The sequence below is a fragment of the Tachyglossus aculeatus genome, chromosome 5 (genome assembly GCF_015852505.1).
Source record: "Tachyglossus aculeatus isolate mTacAcu1 chromosome 5, mTacAcu1.pri, whole genome shotgun sequence".
In the NCBI taxonomy this organism is placed as follows: domain Eukaryota; kingdom Metazoa; phylum Chordata; class Mammalia; order Monotremata; family Tachyglossidae; genus Tachyglossus; species Tachyglossus aculeatus.
Window position 1 is genome coordinate 51,102,447 of NC_052070.1, and position 21,339 is coordinate 51,123,785.

General features: G+C 47.0%; 1 protein-coding gene and 1 non-coding gene across 2 annotated transcripts in view; one reads left to right on the plus strand and one right to left on the minus strand.

Annotated features, from left to right (window-relative positions):
- The window catches only part of TNFRSF8 (TNF receptor superfamily member 8), a 58,901-nt gene that overhangs the window by 5,210 nt on the left and 32,352 nt on the right, over nucleotides 1–21,339 (plus strand). The window contains exons 2-5 of the mRNA XM_038747294.1: nucleotides 5,706–5,793; nucleotides 8,215–8,343; nucleotides 12,777–12,929; nucleotides 20,706–20,799. Of these exons, the coding sequence (XP_038603222.1) occupies nucleotides 5,706–5,793; nucleotides 8,215–8,343; nucleotides 12,777–12,929; nucleotides 20,706–20,799 (464 nt within the window). The remainder of the gene's footprint in view (nucleotides 1–5,705; nucleotides 5,794–8,214; nucleotides 8,344–12,776; nucleotides 12,930–20,705; nucleotides 20,800–21,339) is intronic.
- TRNAG-UCC lies at nucleotides 20,267–20,338 on the minus strand. Its single transcript has one exon. It is a non-coding gene; the product is annotated as a tRNA-Gly (tRNA).

Genomic DNA, 21,339 nt, shown 5'->3' on the forward strand with positions numbered 1-21,339 from the left:
CTGAGGGAGGGTTTTTTAGGATAGAAAATAGGTAGAATGTTTAAAAGGGGAGGGTAAGGAGCCATTGGAGAGAGTGGTTTTAAATAGCAGTGAGAGAAGGAAGAAGAGTGGGTACAATCATGCTGTGAAGGGTTGGGATCTGAGGCACAGGTGGAGGGGGAAAATTCTGAAGGAGGTGGGAACTCTCCCCTTGGAATACGACTGGGAAGGAGGAGAGAACAGGTTATGGGGGTTGGAGGAGCCGAGGTTTAGGGAGGTTAAGGGGAAGATTTGGAGGAGTTCACACAGGATGGTTTTGATTTCAACGATGAAGTAGTTGACAAAGTTACTGGGGGCAAGAGATGGAGAGGCAGAGGTACTGGGGGATTTAAGGAGGGAGTTGAACATCAGAAATTGTTAATGTGGACAGTGGACATGAAAGTCAATGAAGGAGAAGAAGTAGTGTTGCTGGGCAGAGTTGTGTCAGGTGAGGATGAGGTTGAGATGGAGGAGGTGGGTCTGATGTCTGGATTTCTGCCAGAATTGCCCCACAAGCAAGAACATGAACAGAATAAGGGCACTGTGGAAGTGATCTAGTGCTGGGGGCTTCTAGTACCAGATCGACAAAAGGAGTGCAAGGGAGTTGAGTTCAATGGAAAGGGCAGTGTTGAGGGCATGGAAATTTGCATGCTGAGAGAGGAGAGGTTGTGTAGGGAAACAAAATGGGGCAAGAAGGCTTGCAACAAATCAAGGGCTCCAAAAAGCAGAGGTCTCTATATGGGATAGGATAGATTTGTGGGGAGGGAAGGTTGGTGAGGAAGTTGTGGACAGAGAGTGGGATTTCTGTGTTGGTGTAGTTAGAGATTGTGCAATGACTAGAGATAATGAGATCAAGCATATGTTTGAGTGGGTGAGTGGATGAGATGGGATGGAGAGGAGGTCGGCAGGGACAAGGGGTGGGAAGAAGTGGGCCGCTCCAGGGATCATTAGGAACAACCATAGGCGGGTTAAAATCCCTGAGGATCAGTGTAGGGATGGAGAAGGAGAGAAGGAATATGAGGAAAGCATGAAAATGGTTCAGAAGGTTGGAGGAGGAGCCTGGGGGGTGGTAGATGATGGCAACCAGTAATTGGAGTGGATGGTACAGAGATGGCTGATTTAGGCATCAGAGGAGAAAAGGAAAGGAATGGGAGGGGTGGAATGGGGGCAAAACAGCACTGGGGCAAGAAACAAACTAACTCCAAGTGAGTCGTAGGAAGTTGGGGAAGGTGAGGCCCACTCAGTAGAGAGCAGTGAAGAGTCAGTGTTTGGGGAGAGGAACAGCAAAGGAGTTAGGGATAGGTTGAAGATGAAGGGGACTTTGCTAATGATGAAGTAGGGGTTTCACAGGCTGCATTTGGATGGGGCTGTTGGGTAGAGGAGCAGGGTTGGATGGCATGAGAGGTGGGAAGAGGTTGACTGGAAGTGAGCTATTGGTGGGAGGTGGTGCTGGGGGGGCGGAGGGTAAGAAGGACCAGGATGGGGCAATTGGAGAAAGGTGATCGAGGGGACGCAGGGAAGACCGAAAGTCTAGAGAGTAGACAGTTTTGGGCTGGCCTGGGTAGATAATCCCGAAAGAGCTGGAAATTCTTAATCCTGTAAGGTCACAGTCTGGAGAGAGCTGGAAATCCACAATCAGGTGGGGTGATATTCTAAGGACATTGTGGGAATTCAAGGAGTAACAAGACTTGGCACCTGTGAGTTGTAGAAACTGATCGAGACATTGGAGGCAACAGTGCAGACCCTGAACCCTTTGAAAGACGTCATCTGAGACCATGAACCTGAACTAAAACCTGTTAGACTCTGCCCCCCACCCCCGAACTCCCCTGAAAATGGTTAACTGGCTCTGGAGCCAGCCAACCTGAAGCTGGTTTGACCACTCCTATATCCTTATCAATCAGAGAAGCAGCATGGCTCAGTGGAAAGAGCACGGACTTTGGAGTCAGAGGTCAGGGGTTCAAATCCTGGCTCTGCCAACTGTCAGCTGTGTGACTTTGGGCAAGTCAGTTACCTTCTCTGTGTCTCAGTTACCTCATCTGTAAAATGGGGATTAAGACTGTAGCCCCCTGTGAGACAACCTGATCACCTTGTAACCTGCCCAGTGCTTAGAACAGTGCTTTGCACATAGTAAGTGCTTTATAAATGCCATTATTATTATTATTATTTAGTGTTTACTGTGTGCAGAGCACTGAACTAAGCTCTGTGGATACCTCCCAGCTGGCTGCCAACCAGTCTGTAGAGTTGCCAACAGGTGAAATCACTGCAATATTCTCTTCCACATACTCAATTTTCAGTCCAGGCTCAGTGTTCCATCTTGTATTCAATTTCCTTTTGATGTCTTCTCCCCTGGATTTGTGATTCATTTTTGAGGACCTGTCCAGGGGCTCAGCTGAGGATCCTTTTAGCAATGCTATGTTGGTGTCCCTCCAGTCAGTTGCTTGGATTTCTTCCCCAGTAACTTTTCGAGAGTTATTTTTTGCCCAGTTTGTGAAATTTATTTCATCTTTCAACACTGCCTTTAGAGAAAAGTAGTAATAGTATTTAATGAGAGACCACTAGGTGCTATGCACAGTAATCAGTGCTTAGTACAGTGTCTGGCACATAGTAATAATAATAATAATGGCATTTGGTAAGCGTTTACTATATGCCAAGCACTGTTCTAAGCGCTAGGGTAGATATAAGGTAATCAGGTTGTCCCATGTGGGGCTCCCAGTCTCAACCCCCATTTTACAGATGAGATAACTAAGGCACAGAGAAGTCAAGTGACTTGCCCAGAGTCACACAGCTGATCAGTGGCAGAGCTGGGATTAGAACCCATGCTCTCTGCCTCCCAAGCCTTTGCTCTTTCCACTAAGCAATGTTGCTTACACTTAACAAAGACCAGCCAAAAGATGTGTTTGGGAAAGTAAAAAGAAGGGCAGGATATGATCCCTGCCCACGAAGAGCTTACACATTAATGGGAGAAACAGATATACAAGTATTTGCAAATAGAGGAATCAGAATAAATGAAAGTACAATTGAATATATACAAGGACTGAGAATGGGTTCATATGAATACTTAAGTACTAGAGGTGGATCAATAAATTAATCAATCAATGGCATTTATTGAGTACTTGCTATGTACAGAGCACTCTCCTAAGCACTTGGGAGAGTACAATACAACAGAGTTGACAGGCATGCTCTCTGCCCACCAGGAGCTTGCAGTCTAAGGAGAAGCAGTGGGGCTCAGTGGAAAAGAGCACGGGCTTTGGAGTCAGAGGCCATGGGTTCAAATCCCAGCTCCGCCAATTGTCAGCTGTGTGACTTTGGGCAAGTCACTTAACTTCTCTGTGCCTCAGTTACCTCATCTGTAAAATGGGGATTAAGACTGTGAGCCCCACGTGGGACAACCTGATCACCTTGTAACCTCCCCAGTGCTTAGAACAGTGCTTTGCACATAGTAAGCACTTAATAAATGCCATTATTATTATTATTTTTAAAGGAGGAGACAGATGGTAAAATAAATTATGACTATGTACTTCAGTGCTATGCAGCTGAGGTTGTGGTGAATAAGTGCTTAAAGGGTTCAGATACAAGTGCAGAGGTGATGCAGAAGGGAGAAGGAGTAGGAGAAATGAAGGCTTAAATCAGGGAGGGCCTCCTGGAGGACATGTGATTTTAATAAGACTTTGAAGGTGGGAGAATGATGAAGTTTTAGGCCAGAGGCAGGACATGGGAGAGGGGGTGACAGCGAGATGGATGAAATCAAGATACAGTGAGTAGGTTGGCATTGGAGGAACTAAGGGTGAGGGCTGGGCTGTAGTAAGAAATCAGTGAGGTGTGATGGGGGAGATGAGCTGATTGAGTGCTTTAAAGCTGATGGTGAGTAGTCTGTTTGATGCAGAGTTATATGGGCAACCAACAGAGGTTTTTGAGGAGTGGGGAGATGTGAACTGAACTTTTTTTTGAAAAATTGATTCTGGCAGCAGAGGAAAGTAAGGCCTGGAGTAGGGAGAGCCAGGAAGCACGGAGGGCAGAGAGGAGGCTGATGCCAATGAATTTTGGATTGATTTAGTTTGAAATGTTGGGAATTAGGGAAGCCTTGTTGGAGAAGGTGGGATTTTAGGAAGACATTGAAGATAAGAAGAACCGGATCTGACAGATTTGGAGGGGGGGAGTACTCAGACAGGGGGAGCAGCATGAGTGAGGGGGTAGAGGTGGGAGAGTTGAGAGCGAGGTGCATTTGGAAAGTGAGCCTTGGAGGAACAAAGAGTGCAAACTGGACAGTAGCAGATGAAGCGAGCCAATACGTAAAATTGGGAGGGAATGGGGAAGAGATGATCTTTAGGAGTTTTTTTCGACGTAGAGGGAAATCGAAAGCCGATGGAGGTTTTCGAGGAGTGGAGAGATGTGTGCTGAGAGTCATTTTGAGAAGTGATCTGTGAATTAGCAGGTAGTATGGACTGGAGGCAGGGAAAGGCTAGGGGCAGGGAGGCAAATGAGAAGGCCGATAATCCTAGGAGTTTACAGTCTAACAGGGAAGGCAGGACTAACATAAATACATGACATATGAGAAGGTGAAGGTCATAAGTGAGTTCAGAGTGTAAAAGTGATGAGGCACAGGTACCTAGTTTAATAATAATATAATAATTGTGACATTTGTTAAGCACTTAATATATGCCAAGCACTCTACTAAATGCTGGGGTGGACACAAGTAAATCAGGTTGGACACAGTCCCTCTCCCACATCGGGCTCAAAGTCATTCATTCATTCACTCAATCGTATTTATTGACCTTTTACTGTGTGCAGAGCACTGTACTAAGCACTTGGAAAGTACAATACAACAATAGAGAAAATCCCTGCCCACAACAGGCTTACAGTCTAGAAGGGGGGAGACACACATCAAAACAAGCAAACAGGAATCAGTATAAATAGAATTATAGATACATACACATCAAAACAAGTAAACAGGCATTAATATAAATGAATAGAATTACAGATATATACATATATCCACAAGTGCTTTTGGGGGGAAGAGGGAGTAGAGGAAAGGGAGCGAGTCAGGGTGACGTGGACGAGAAGGGGAGATGAGGAAAAGAGGAGCTTAGTCTGGGAAGTCTTAGTCTCAATCTCTACTTTACAGATGAGGTAACTGAGGCATAGAGAAGTGAAGTGACTTGCTCAAGGTCCCACAGCAGACTAGCAGCAGAGCTGGGATTAGAACCCATGACCTCCCAGGCCCACGCTCTATCCATTAAACCATGCTGCAGGGACTGGAATAATCAGGAGGGGTTAGTCCTGGAAGGCTGTATGGAGGGAGAGGATTTTGAACAGAGGAGAAGAATGTCATTTGAGAGAGGAGCTTCATTCATTCATTAGGAGAGAGCACTGTACTAAGCACTTGGGAGAGTACAATATAACAATAGACAAATTCCCTGCCCACAGTGAGCTTACAGTCTAGAAGGGGAGACAGACATTGATATAAGTAAATAAATTACAACTATGTACATAAATGCTGAAGGGCTGGAATTGAGGATGAATAAAGGGAGCAAGTCAGGGCAGTGAAGAAGGGAGAAGAGGAAAGGAGGGCTTAGACAGGGAAAGCCTCTCAGAGGAGCTGGGAAAGCATGCCAGTCCAGAGGATTAAATGGTGTTGTTTTTTGGAATCAGGTGAATGTGATTCTAACCCAACCATTCTCAACTTGCAGGGGAGATCCAACCGAGCTGCCTGTCCTGGTAACTCCACTCACTACTACAGTGCAACTTCCCAAAGCTGCTGCTTCCGCTGCGCCGAGAGTAAGTGAGGAGAATAACGGTACCGGGAAAAGTCTTGGAGGCCTGGGAAAGGCCTACAAAAGTGGCCAGCTCTAGGTGGAGTCTTTGAGTTGACAATTGTCATTTCATTCAGCAATGATCTATCATTCTATCGATGGTGTGGAGCAATTTTTGCTTATGCTTAGGAGAGAACACCAGATGCAAAAAAAACCCCTTGTCCCTTCCCTCAAGAGGGTGACCAATCTCCACTGTCCCATTGTCCAGTGGGAGAACATCTTAGCACCTTTATTTCAATGAGCTCTAGGTGGTGCATATTTAATAATAATAATAATAATGACATTTATTTAGTGCTTACTATGTGCAAAGCACCGTTCTAAGTGCTGGGGAGTTTACAAGGTTGTCCCACGGGGGCTCACAGTCTTAATCCCCATTTTACAGATGAGGTAACTGAGGCCCAGAGAAGTTAAGTGACTTGCCCAAAGTCACACAGCTGACAAGTGGCAGAGCCGGGATTTGAACCCCCGACCTCTGACTCCAAAGCCTGGGCTCTTTCCACTGAGCCACGCTGTTTCTCCAAGAGTGTGGAGCTGCCATGCCTGAAGGGAGGAAGGGCCCTAGAATGATGGGAAAACTGCAGCGTGGAGAGGTAAAGCAAGTAGCCGAAGATCACACAGCAGAGTCAGCGTCAGAACGGGGACTAAGACTCAGCTGGCCTGACTTCCAGATTGCTTCCTCTCCTCACATTAACTTCCTAGAAGACTGGTTTCCTCAGAGAAGCGCTGTCTAGGGAGCGTAGCTCAGAAAAATGTAGAGTCTCTGCTTGCTGGTGGTGCCTGTGAGTTCCCATAAATCTCTGCCCTACCCTCAGCCCCAGTCAGGGGAGGAAGTCAACTTCCTTCCCAACTCCCTCCTCACCACAACTTGTCCCCCCTGCGGGGCACGATTCAGGCGGGGAAGAATAGTGAAAGCAATGCGGCTGTATTTATAGACCAGAGCTGTTTGAAGTCACTCGTTGGGATGGCGGGGTGGGCAGTTGGCAGGATGTTTTGAATGGGGTCGCCCCCACAGCCTGGAGAGCAGTGACTCACAGAAGAGAGCACCCCACCCGCCCAGCCGGAGCGGATGCGGCTGGGACGGGCCGGTCCTGGAAGCCAGCCAGCAGGCACCATTGTTGGTTGCCGAGGACCAGTGGGTGGGGCATTTTGCCGGTGTTTTTACCCGGGCATGTCTCTTCCGGGCAAAAGAGAAAAAATGATCTTGTGCTACCCGGGGGAAATTTTTGACCTTTGACAACAGGCCTGTCTACACAGCCTCAATCAGCTTGTTCAGCAGAGTGCCGGCGGAGGCTGGGGGCTAGGGAGAGGTGTCCGTTAGTCTCCCTTCCTCTAGATGGGGGGGTTGGGGCTAGGGAGAGATAATAATAATAATAATGATTACATTTATTAAGCACTTACTATGTGCAAAGCACTGTTCTAAGCACTGGGGAGGTTACAAGGTGATCAGGTTGTCCCACGGGGGTCTCACAGATTTAATCCCCATTTTACAGTGTTGGTAACTGGGGCACAGAGAAGTTAAGTGACCTGCCCAAAGCCAAACAGCTGACAATTGGCGGAGCCGGGATTTGAACCCATGACCACCGACTCCAAAGCCCGTGCTGTTTTCACTGAACTCGATGAAGGAAGCTGGGGAGGGCAAGTTGGAGCCCAGGGAGGGGACAGGAAGTGAAGTCAAAAGAAGGGAGCTTATCCCAGCTGAAGTCTAGCTTGAGGCCTGCAGACCCGTCACCAGCCTAAGGCCCGGTACGTGGCAGGAGTGGTGCGGACCACGGACAAGGTGGTTCCTGGGGGCTGCTGGGACTTGTTGCCCTGCCAAGATCACAGGAACTTCTCTACCTGCACATATTCATGCACGTGGCAGCATCCCATGGGTCCTGGGGGCGGGGCGGGGGACCGCCTCCTTTGCTCCACCCTCCTCCTATTCGACCAGGTTGCAAACCCAGCTTGCGCGTTTGAGGCCCGCAGGATGTGTGGTTCGACCTGACCTATTCCAAGCTCCAGGACCTAGGTGGAGAGAGGAGGGTGAGGGTTATAGTTACACCACCCTGCCTCACTTTCTCTCTACCTATATTACACTCACTTCACTTGGGTCCAGGCACACCCCTGTGGGAGAGCAGAACCCTCAAGAAGTTCTGCCTCCTTTCCTAAAGAACCACTCTCCTAGGCAGTCTCACTCAGAAAGGACAAGAGTCCCCGGCTTGGTATAGCAGCAACCCCAGGAAGAGCTGCAGAGGCAGGAGCCAGGACCAGAACTGCCAAGTCTTTTTTTGTTCACTTGCCAACAGGCCGGCAGGGGCCAGAATCTTCAATGCCGGGATAGGGTGTTCTCCAGGAGCCTCTCTGTTGAGGGCCGAGAGTTAGAGTTTTACTTTGATTTCTTTTCCAGATGAGAAGAAGCTAAGAGATTGTCCACAGGATCCCAAGGAGGATTGCAGGAAGACCTGTCAGGAAGACTATTATCTGATCCAGAAAGCCCAGAAGTATTACTGTGAAGCCTGTGTCAGCTGCTCACGAGGTATATTGCTTAGGCTTCCAGCACAGAGGAAAGGAGGACCATTTTTCCCTCACCCCCTTCAACCCCAAGAAGCCCATCCTAGCTGGACCTGCAGGGCTACAGATGGTTGTATGTGACCATCAGCAGCATTATGCTGGGTCAGACCACCTTTCTTTCTGTCTCTGATGAGGACATCAGGATGCTTGAAGTGGCAATGTCCCTCGTGGACATCTATCCATAGGGACAGACTCTCTGAAATTCTCAATTCTTCCCTCTAAAAAAAACATTAAAAACTTATCAGTGCACACATTCTTCCAAACCCTTATTGAACCATTTGGTATTTTCTACCTGCACAGTTTTAGGAGAGATGGATGAAACACTGAGAGGTTGACCCTACTTTTTGGGATTTTGGTGGGAGGAAGTAAGGGCCAGAGGTGAAAGTCCCCTGGGGTAGGGTGGACATATTCATTCATTCAATCGTATTTATTGAGCGCTTACTGTGTGCAGAGCACTGTTCTACGTGCTTGGGAAGTACAAATCGGCAACATAGAGAGATGGTCCCTATCCAACAACGGACTCATATCTGATGTGCAATGGCCCAGTGTCTGTCGCCAAGCCTGACTGGGGCTCAGCTTCTCTCACTGGACTAGAGCTGTGTTGCATTTGGAGCCAAAGGCCTCTATGACCTTCCCCACTTGAGAAGGGGAGCCCGGCATATATCAAATGACTCTGCAGTCAGGGTTGCATTGTGCCTGAAGACATGTAACCTAGTAGCCTTTGGGCAGAAGGCCTGGCTTCATGAGAGTTAAGAAGATGATTCCCCCATAGTCTCAGCTCATTGTGGGCAAACCTAGTGGGCAGGACAGATAGCCCTAGCTAGCTCACTCCACCCCATCATTTGGAGTTGGAAAGAGGTTAGAGAAGGAGCCAAGATGGCAGCTCTTGCCCCAGCCATCAGGACATGTCCTCTAGCCTGGACCTAGGATCTGTGGGGTTCTGGTTATCATCACCAGGCTCAGGGTCCAGGCCAGTGGCTTCTCTCTTCCCCAGCTCTTGGGCCCATGAGGATCTAGCCATCTGGAGTTACTGCCATCTTTCCCTAACTGGTGCTGCCACCCTCTGCCATAATCACTAGAGAGTAGCAGGTGGGTGTGTGGCAGGACCAGGCTGGGAGGGGGTGCAACAGAGGGAACCACCAGGCTGCTGTGTGTCCTTGGGCAAGTCACTCAACTTTTTGGGGGCTCAGTCACCTCATCAAAATGGGGATTAAGAATGTGAGCCCCACTTGGAACAGGGAATATGTCCAACCCAATTATGTTGTATCTACCCCAGCTCTTAGGAAAGTGTTTGGCACATAGAAAGTGCATAGCAAATACCATAATAATTATTATTATCATTATTATAATTAGGTAACAGTAGAAGTAACAGACCAAGACTTTAGCGCCCTCTAGGGACCGTCTTCTTTTCTCCCCCTTCCTTTTTTCTTGTTCTCTGCTTTCCTCTCCTTTTTCTTTTTGTCTTCCTCTTCTTTCCCCCTTCTCTTCTTTCTTCTCATCTCTCCCCCCTATATAATAGTAATGATGCTTAATAATCACTTTGTGTTGAGCAATGTGCTAAGCACTGGGGTGACCACAAAATAAGTGAAATTCAGAAACCATCTGCATTTCTCCCAGTCCTTACTCACCCTGTCCTGTTGATGCTCTGCCCTAAGTTTTCCCCTGTGCTCAAAATGAAAAGGTGTCAGCCATACTTTTCAAGGAGGGGATTTGGAGAAGTTGAAGCAGTCATCCGATGACCTCTACCTCCTTGTGAAGGACATCACCAGCCATCTGAAATTCTGCCCCTGGAAATTCTGCCCAAGAGTCTGGAATTGTTGGAGGTTTCCCAGCCTGCTAAGTGGAGGTAGTTTAACTCTGGCCAGAGGCCCCCCACACTGTCTAGGCAGTAACAGGCTGAAGAAACCTTATCCTATTTAGTCTTTGCCCATTCTTCTCCCTTCCCTGACCACCATATTCAGCCCCTCACTCTCTAACAGCTCCTTCCCTGCTGGCTTCCGTGTCTCATTTTTCTTAAAGAGAAGATTCCTCCCTGTCTCCTACTGCACCCTCCAGCTATTGTTCCTATCTCCCACCTCCCATTCCTGTCCAGATTCCTCCCATGGGCTGTATACTCCCCCGTCTCCACTTCCTGTCCTCCAACTCCCTTTTTGACCCTTTTACAATTCGGTTTCCTCCCTTTCACTCCACTGAGGACACACTCCACCACCACACACCAAGTGACCTCCTGTTTACCATATGTAACAGACTCTACTCTGTCTTAATCCTTCTTAATCCTTCTGCTGCCTTTTACATTGGGAACCACTCCCTTCCCTCAGAAGCAATATTTAACCTCATTTTCAGACACAATTCTCTGCTGGTTCTCCTCATCTTTCTGGCTGATCCTTTTCAGCTTCTTTGTGGGCAGGGAACATGTCTACCAACTCTGTTATACTGTACTCTCCCAAGTGCTTAGAACACTGAACTGCATACAGTAAGCACTCAATGAAAAAGATTGATTGATTTTTCTTAAAGTTTTCCTTTACCTCACATTCCCTAAATGTTGGTGTTGTTCAAGGATCTGTTTCGGGTCCTTTTCTCTTCTTACTTTACACACTCCTTAGGGGAACTCATCTGCTTTCATGGCTTCAACTGCCAGCTCTATACAGATGACTTCCAAGGCTATTCCTCTGGCCATGATGCCTCTCCATCTCTATTATCTTGGATCTCCACCTGCCCCCAGGACATCTCTATGTGGATGCCCTCTTGACTCCTCAAGTTCAACATGATTTAACTCCTCTTCTTCTCTCCCAAATTCTCTCCTCCAGCTAAATTTCCCCTCACAGTCAATAATTCTGCTACCCTCCTCATCTCTCGAGCCCTGTTTCTCAAGCATTGTCCTTGATTCCTCTCTCTCTTTCAAGGCCCAAAATCCGTCTGTCGCCAAATACTGTTGGTTCTTCCTCCACAACATTTCCAGAATCCATCCCTATTTCTCCATCGAAATGGCCACCACACTGGTCCACTTGCTTGTCACAGCCCACCATGAAGGAGTTAGGCATCAGCCTCCTTGTTGAACTCCTTTCTCCACACTCTGTCCTCTCCACCCCATTCTTCACTCCACTGCCCAGATTAATTTTCTTAATCATTTTTCTGCACATGTTTTTGCACTTTTCCAAAACCTCCAATGGTTACTCATTCCTCTCAGCATCAAGCTGGAATTCCTGAACATCGGCTTTACGGCATTCAATCAGCTCTCTCCCTTCTCTTAGCCACTCTCCTCCATTTTACATTCTTCATTCTGTTCAAGCTAATCACAAGGCCTCGTTCTTGTCTCTCCTGCCTTTAACATCTTACTCTGGCTCTCCCCTCTGCCTGGACCTCCCTTCTCTTTCATGTCCAATAGACCACAGTTTTCCCCATCTTCAAAACCTTATGAAATCGCCTCTCCTCCAGCTGATCTTCCCTGATTAATGCCTAATCTCCCATTTTCTATCTCCCACCGCCTCTCCAGGCCTTTGGTACTATCTAAGGACTTAAGTTCTCACAAAACCCCAACAACATTTATGCATATCCTATTTACTCCAGCACTTAGGCAGCAGCATAACCTATTGGTCAAAGGACCTGGGTTCTAATTCTGGCTTCCTCATTTGAGAAGCAGCATGGCTTAGAGCATGGGTTTGAGAGTCAGAAGGACCTGGGTTCTAATCCCGGATCCTCCACTTGTCTACTTTGTGACCTTGGGCAAGTCACTTCACTTCTCTGGGCCTCAGTTACCTCATCTGGAAAAAGGGGATTAAGAATGCGAGCCTTCTGTGGGACAGGGACTGTGTCCAGCCTGATTAACAAGTATCTACCCCAGCACTTAGAACAGTGCTTGGGATATAAAAAGTGCTTAACAAGTACCTTTTACCTGCTGCATAACCTTGGGCAAGTCACTTAACTTCTCTGTCCCTCAATTTCCTCAACTGTAAAATGGGATTCAATACGTGTTCCCCCCTCCCACATAGACTCAGCCAAATGTGGGCTGCCTAATTAACTTATATCTATACCAGCACTTAGAACTGTGCTTGACATGTAGTAAGTAATAAATACCGAAATTATTATTATTTTCATTACTTCTTCTTATCTGTAACTTAAATGCTTTCCCCTCCTCTAGCTTGTTAACCCCACAAGGGCAGGCATCATGTACTGTATATTAATTCTATTGTATTCGCCCAAGTGCTTGGTACAGTTCTCTGCACCCAGGAGGCACTTGATAAGTGCTATTGATTGATTGACTGATTTGTATTGATCAATTGATTGAATAGTCTCCCTGCTGCGCAAAACTTTCTGGCCTATAGGTTCTGTGTTTCCATCTCCTCTGCCACCTCTCTTTGAGGCTCTCCCCCGACCAGCTTCAAAGATCTTTTCTTCTAGATGACCTCGTGGAGAAGGTGCCTTGTTCCGGGAGATCCCATCGGATCTGCCAGTGCAAAGACGGGATGTACTGCACCACCTCAGCCATCAACACCTGTGCCCGCTGCACAAAACACTCTGTCTGTGACCATGGGACCAGGATCAAACACCAAGGTAGGAATCCCTGCCTTTTTCTCACTGTACCTCGATCTCCTCTATCTCTTTTCTGACCCCTTGCCCACCTCCACCTCCTTCTGGCCTGGAATGCTCTCAGGTCTGTCAGACAATTACTCTCCCCCATTTCAAAGCCTTATTGAAAACACGTCTCCTCTCAGAATCCTTCCCTGACTAAGCTCCCCTTTCCTCTTCTCCCACTCCCTTCTGCGTCGCCCTGACTGGCTCCCTTTTTTCATCCCCCATCTTCCAGTCCCACAGCACTCATGTACATACCTGTCATTTATTTACTTATATTAATGTCTGTCTCCCCCTCTAGACTATAAGCTCATTGTGGGCAGAGAATGTGTCCGTTTATTGTTATATTGTACTCTCCCAAGCACTCAGTACAGTGTCTGCACACAGGAAGGGCTCAATAAATATAAATGAATTAATTAATGTGTTAACTAGAACCCTCTCTCCTCTCTCTGCCCTGGCCCTGAGGGAAAAGGTCCAGTCTTATGGGAGAAGAATCTCAGAGCTCAGTTCAGAGAAGGAAGCAGCATGGCCTAGTGAAAAGAGCACTGGCCTGAGAGTCAGAAGACTTGGTTCTAATCCTGGCTCTGCCAAGTGCTTGCTGTGTGTCCTTGGGCAAGTCACTTAACTTCTCTGTGCCTCCCAGCCCCACAGCACTTATGTGCATATCTGTCATTTATTTATTTATATTAGTGTTTGTCTCCCCCACTAGATTGAACTCATTGTGGGCACAGAATGTGCCTGTTCATTGTTATGCTGTACTCTCTCAAGCTTTTAGTACAGTGCTCTACACACAGTAAGTGCTTAATAAATATGACTGACTGACTGTTCTCCCTCCTACTTAGACTGTGAGCCCCATGTGGGTCAGGGCCTGTGTCCTACCTAATTAACTTGTATCTACTCCAGCACTTAGAACAGTGTTTGACACATAGTAAGCACTTAACAAATACCGTTAAAAAAACCCGAAACTGAATGACTTCACAGCCCAGTTGGACTATTTAGATATAATGCAGCCTCCATGGCTCCGTGGAAAGAGCCCGGGCTTGGGAGTCAGAGTTCATGGGTTCAAATCCCGGCTCCGCCAATTGTCAGCTGTGTGACTTTGGACAAGTCACTTAACTTCTCTGTGCCTCAGTTACCTCATCTGTAAAATGGGGATTAAGACTGTGAGCCCACCGTGGGGCAACCTGATCACCTTGTAACCTCCCCAGCGCTTAGAACAGTGCTTTGCACATAGTAAGTGCTTAATAAATGCCATCATTATTATTCCATACTTAAAAAAGTGCTTTGCACATAATAAGTGCTTAATAAATGCCATTATTATTATTATTATTAAATATGGGGTAAGTAATAATATGGGTCAGATTAGTATGTTTGTTGCTGGAGGGGTGGACTGTCTAAAAAAAGGTTGGTAATTTTTTCATCTTATCAGCAAGTCTGTTTTATTATCCTTTGTGTACAGGTGTGGGTAAAGTTCAGAGGGTAAAGTTTAGAGAAAGCAGCGTGGCTCAGTGGAAAGAGCATGGGCTTTGGAGTCAGAGGTCATGGGTTCAAATTCCAGCTCCACCAATTGTCAGCTGTGTGACTTTGGGCAAGTCACTTAACTTCTCTGTGCCTCAGTTACCTCATCTGTAAAATGAGGATTAAAACTGTGAGCCCCCCATGGGACAACCTGATCACCTTGTAACCTCCCCAGTGCTTAGAACAATGCTTTGCACATAGTAAGCACTTAACAAATACTATTATTATTATTATTATTAGGGGATTAAGACTCAACAGCCAGAATAATAGCCATAGTGTATGGCTAAGAGAACTTTTCTTCCTTCTGCTTAACAAATAGTTCAATTATTATTGTTGTTATTATTCTCCCTTGGGGGCAGGAGGGGTCTGTCTCAGCTTTTACATATCAGTTCATGCAGCCATCACTGCTGTCTGGATCCCCCAGCGCCTTCCCCACTCCTTAAAACCCCTGCAAAGAGAACAAAGGGACTTCTTGAGACTTTCTGGTGGCATCTGCAGCTTCTAAGTTTTCATCACAGAAACCGGCAGCTTTCCCAAACTTGGAAAAAAAAAGGAGAAAATTAATTGTTCGTTTGAAGCACCTGGAATTTTCTGACTTCTCTAGCTGTTCCTTCTCAGTCTCTTTCACAGGCTCCTCCTCTACCTCCCACCCGTTAACTGTTGGGGTTCCTCAAGGCTTGGTTCTGGATCCCTTTCTATTCTCCAACTACACCAACTTCCTTGAAGAATTAATTCACACCCATGGCGTCAACTACCATCTCGACGCCAATGATTCCCAAACCTGCATCTCCAGCCCTGACCCCTCTCTCTGCGGTCTCACATTTCCTTCTGCCTTAAGGACATCTCTAATAGGATGTCTGCCTACACCTCAAACTTAATACATTCAAAGCAGAACTCCTTGTCTTCCCAACCAAACTCTGTCTTTCCCTTGACCTTCCCATCGTTGTAGACAATACCACTATCCTCCCTTCTTCACAAGCCCATAACCATGGCATTATTCTCAACTTATTTCTTTCATTCAACCCACATGTTCTGTCACCAACTCCTGTTAGTTCTACCTTCACAGCATCTCTAAAATTGGCCATTCAAATTGTTATCCCGATCCATGCATTTACCATATTCCACCTTGTCTACTGCATCAGCCTCCATCCTGCCCTCCCTGTCTCCCGTGCCTCCCCTCTCCAGTCCATACATCATCAATCGTATTTATTGAGCGCTTACTATGTGCAGAGCACTGCACTAAGCGCTTGGGAAGTACAAATTGGCAACATATAGAGACAGTCCTTACCCAACAGTGGGCTCACAGTCTAAAAGGGGGGAGACAGAGAACAAAACCAAACATACTAACAAAATAAAATAAATAGAATAGATATGTACAAGTAAAATAAGTAAATAAATAAATAGAGTAATAAATATGTACAAACGTATATACATATATACAGGTGCTGTGGGGAAGGGAAGGAGGTAAGATGAGGGGGATGGAGAGGGGGACGAGGGGGAGAGGAAGGAAAGGGCTCAGTCTGGGAAGGCCTCCTGGAGGAGGTGAGCTCTCACTCTGCTGCCTGGATCGTTTTTCTAAAAAAACTTTCAGTCCATGTTTCCCCACTCCTCAAAAACCTCCAGAGGCTGCCCATCCACCTCCACATCAAATAGAATTTCCATGCCATCGGCTTTAAGGCACTCAACCAGCTCTCTCACTCCTAGCATTCGTCTTTAACCTACTACAAGCTTGCACACTCCACTCTTTGAATGCCAACCTACTCACTGTATCTTGATCTCCTCTATCTCACTGCCGACCCCTTGTCCATGCCCTACCTGTGGTTTGGAAGTCCCTTTTCTTTCATATCCAACAGATCACCTCTCTCCCCACCTTTCAAGCCCGCCTAAAGTCATATTTCAAGTGGTCTTCCCAGACTATGCCTCAGCTACCCCTACTCACCCTCCCTTTTGGGTTGCCTGTGCATTTGGAACTGCACCCCGTAAGTACTCATACTCACCCCATCCCCACATCAGCATTTTTGTACATAACCATAACTTATTTTATTGTCTGTCTACCTCTTTAACTGAAGCTCCTTGTGGGCAGGGATTGCATCTACCAATTGTATTGCATTGTACTCTTCCAAGTGCTTGTGCAGTACTTTGGACACAATAAGGGCTCAATAAATACAATTGACTGACTGACAATAAGCAGTCTGGCCTAGTGGGAAGCAGCATGGCAGTGTCACCTTCTGGAAAGAGTGTGGGCCTGGGTGTCAGAGGACCAGAGTTCAAATTCTGGCTCTGCCACTTGTCTGCTGTGTGACCTTGGACCAGTCACTTAACTTCTCTGTGTTTCAGTTAGCTCACCTGTAAAATGGGGATTAAGACCATGAGCCCCATGTGGAACATGGAATGTGTCCCATTTAATTATCTTCTATCTACCCCAGGACTTAGTTCAGTGTTTAGCACATAGTAAGCGCTTAACAAATACCATAAAAAGTAAGATTGATTGATTGAGATTGCTTTTTTAGAAAGAAAAATGGAAACTGAAGTGGCCAGAGAGATAGTTTTGAGGAAATGTAGCTTTTATTCTTAGTTCAGCCTTGAATTTGCAGTGAACCCTAAGGTCGAATGTTTCATGTCTTTGGTCTTCTATTGCCTCATCTGTAAAATGGGAATAGTAATTTCTAGCCCCTTGCTAGGAATGTTATGGGGGTGAAATAGTTAATAATAATTCTTTGAATTTAGGAACAATACTTCTTCCAAAAACCTAAAGATAATTTCTGAAAGCCTTTACGAGTTTCTCAGAAACAAGGGCGCTGGCTAACTTTCTCTATGTCTGAAAAATATCTTCTGAAACCGAAAACCACAGTAGGAAAGATAAATGCTGAAATATGTGTGAGGGTTCCTGCGTGTGTTTGGAAGTGGGGATGTTGTTGAGGATTTCTGATAAGCCACTGTGTGCAGGGAACAGAATTAGCCATGGTAGGGGTAGGAGGGAAAAGGCAAAACGAAACAACCATAACACCATTCCAGCCGTTGATCAGCTAAACGGGTAAAGACTGAACAGCTACGAGTATCCCTTCATAAGTAAAGATACATAAAGCACAAAAAAAGAAAAGAAAATGCTCCCAGAAGAAAACAAATAGTGGAGACATATAAAAATGATCAGGTACGCAACTGTGCGTAAAACATCATGTACCTTGTACTGAATTTTGCTGGAGTGGTGGGAGTCAGCCGATCAACCAGGAAAGCTTAATGGAAGAGGGATGGGTTTTCAGTAGTAGTAGCAGTATTAGTATTTATTTAGCTCCTACTGTGTGCAAAGCACTGTACTCAGTGCTAGGAAAGATACACAGGTGAGAAGGAGCCCCTGACACCCGAGGAGTTCACACTCTAAGAGTAGAGAAGCTACAGGAGGTGGGCAACAGGCAGGTAAGGAAAGAAAAGCAATGAAATACAAAAACAACATACGAGACAAAGATGGTGCCTGTTACTTCATTTGTAAAATGGGGTTTAAGATCGTGAGCCCTATGTGGGACAAAGAGCCCTGGATTTGGAGTCAGAGGTCATGGGTTCAAATCCCACCTCCGCCAATTGTCAGCTGTGTGACTTTGGGCAAGTCACTTAACTTCTCTGGGCCTCAGTTACCTCATCTGTAAAAGGGGGATTAAGACTGTGAGCCCCACATGGGACAACCTGATCATCTTGTATCCCCCCAGTGCTTAGAACAGTGCTTTGCATATAGTAAGCGCTTAACAAATACCATCATCATCATCATCATCATCATTACCTTGTATCTACCCCAGCGCTTAGAACAGTGCTTGGCATGAAGTAAGCACTTAACAAATACCATAGTTATTATTATTATTATTATTATTATTATTACAAGGGCAGTAGTTGGACACCATGGGCTAGAGGAGTGGAGTTTCAGGTTCCTCATGACTCAGTCAACAGTCCCAGTGGTCCCAGCCACTGTCCTTCCTAATGTTCTAAGCATTGAAAGTCTTCAGGCCGCCGCCGATTACTCTCCCTCCCTGGGCTCCAATCATTGCCCATCCACCTCCGCACCAAACAAACTCCTCACCATCAGCTTTAAGGCCCTCAGTCAGCTCTCCCTCTCCTACATCACTGAGGCACAGAGAACTTAAGTGACTTGCCCAAAGTCACACAGCTGACAATTGGCGGAGCCAAGATTTGAACCCGTGAGCTCTGACTCCAAAGGCCGGGCTCTTTCCACTGAGCCACGCTGCTTCCCCCAGCGCTTAGAACAGTGCTTTGAACATAGTAAGCGCTTAATAAATGCCATCAAAAAAATGGCATAAAAAAAAAGAAATACTTTGTGTGAAAATCCTTGAGTGCGCAGGTTGTGGTGCAGACCACCGGCTAAGGCGCAGACTCTTAGTCGGGCCGTGGTGTTCTTCGCATTGCTTTCCACAAGATGGCGCTAGAACTCAGGGTGGGGCCGTCGCTCGGCCTGCTGCGGGAGATAATAATAATAATAATAATAATAATAATAATGGCATTTGTTAAGCGCTTACTATGTGCAAAGCACTGTTCTAAGCGCTGGGGAGGGATACAAGGTGATCAAGTTGTCCCACGTGGGGCTCACAGTCTTATCATCATCATCAATCGTATTTATTGAGCGCTTACTGTGTGCAGAGCACTGGACTAAGCGCTTGGGAAGTACAAGTTGGTAACATATAGGGACAGTCCCTACCCAACAGTGGGCTCACAGTCCAAAAGGGAGAGACAGAGAACAAAACCAAACATACTAACAAAATAAAATAAATAGAATAGATATGCACAAGTAAAATAAATAAATCAATAAATAGAGTAACAAATATATACAAACATATATACATACATACAGGTGCTGTGGGGAAGGGAAGGAGGTAAGATGGGGGGATGGAGAGGGGGACGAGGGGGAGAGGAAGGAAGGGGCTCAGTCTGGGAAGGCCTCCTGGAGTAGGTGAGCTCTCAGCAGGGCCTTGAAGGGAGGAAGAGAGCTAGCTTGGCGGATGGGCAGAGGGAGGGCATTCCAGGCCCGGGGGATGACGTGGGCCGGGGGTCGATGGCGGGACAGGCGAGAACGAGGTACGGGGAGGAGATTAGCGGCGGAGGAGCGGAGGGTGCGGGCTGGGCTGGAGAAGGAGAGAAGGGAGGGGAGGTAGGAGGGGGCGAGGTGATGGAGAGCCTTGAAGCCCAGGGTGAGGAGTTTCTGCCTGATGCGCAGATTGATTGGTAGCCACTGGAGATTTTTGAGGAGGGGAGTAACATGCCCAGAGCGTTTCTGGACAAAGACAATCCGGGCAGCAGCATGAAGTATGGATTGAAATGGGGAGAGACACGAGGATGGGAGATCAGAGAGAAGGCTGATGCAGTAGTCCAGACGGGATAGAATGGGAGCTTGAATGAGAAGGGTAGCAGTGTGGATGGAGAGGAAAGGGCGGATCTGGGCAATGTTGTGGAGCTGAGACCGGCAGGTTTTGGTGACGGCTTGGATGTGAGGGGTTAACGAGAGAGCGGAGTCGAGGACGACACCAAGGTTGCGGGCTTGTGAGACGGGAAGGATGGTAGTGCCGTCAACAGAGAGGAAGGATGGTAGTGCCGTCAACAGAGAACAGGATGGTAGTGCTGTCAACAGTCTTAATCCCCATTTTACAGATGAGGTAACGGAAGCTCAGAGAAGTTAAGTGACTTGCCCAAGGTCAGACAGCAGACATGTGGCAGAGCTGGGATTCGAACCCATGACCTCTGACTCCAAAGCCCATGCTCTTTCCACTGAGCCACACTGCTTCCCTGTAAAAAAATGGAACTGCTGCGTTGGCCGGGAAAAGAACCCGGGTCAACTGCTTGGAAGGCAGCTATGCTAACCACTATACCACCAACGCTGCTATCCTAGGACATGAGTTATCCTTCTGTTTACCACGACTTGGAGGCCAAGTAACTCTGAAGGAAGGAAGTCTTTTCCTCTCAGGCCCCACTCCCTTCCCAGGAGGATTAATCAACACTTCCCACTGATGAAACATTTCCCATTAAGGGGAAAGTCTGTAACATAAAGAACTGTAGGGACAATAAGTGCTTTGGCACCTTCCAAGGTCACGGCTACTCCATCCAGAGGCAAGAGGCCGGTCTGGGTAGTCTCTCACGCCCAAGGCCCTTTCCAACTCTGGGTTAACATCAGGTTCTCCGCTCCACTCCTCCCGCAGACAGGCAACCCTCCCCGCTCCCTCACCACTGTGCCCCTTGTTCCTGCAGGAACCCCGGAGAGGGACACTGAGTGCGAGCCGAATCCGGTGGGGACAGACTCGGACGTCATTTCCAGCCAGAAGGACTGCAGATTTCACACCAAGTAAAGTCCCACCCTCACTCTGGACTGACTCTGAGCTGGGGAAGGAATGTGGTGGGAAGCACATTGATTAGCTTGCGTTTACCCCAGTGCTTAATGCGGTGCTTGGCACATAGTAAGCGCTTAACAAATACCATAGTGATGATTATTATTTAAGCCCCTGGGGTCTCTAGGTAGAGAGGAGGGAGTGTGGTGTAAGTGGGAGAAATAATAATAATAATCCTGGCATTTGTTAAGCACTTACTATGTGCCAATCACTGTTCTAAGCGCTGGGGTAGATACAAGGTAATTAGATTGTCCCACAAGGGGCTCCCAGTCTTCATCCCCATTTTACAGATGAGGTAACTGAGGCCCAGAGAAGTGAAGTGACTTGCCCAAAGTCACACAGCTGACAAGTCCCACGTGGGACTCACACTCTTACCCCCATTTTACAGATGAGATAACTGACAGAGAAGTGAAGTGACTTGCCTAAGGTCTCACAGCAGACACGTGGCAGAGCCGGGATTTGAACCCATGACCTCTGACTCCAAAGCCCATGTTCTT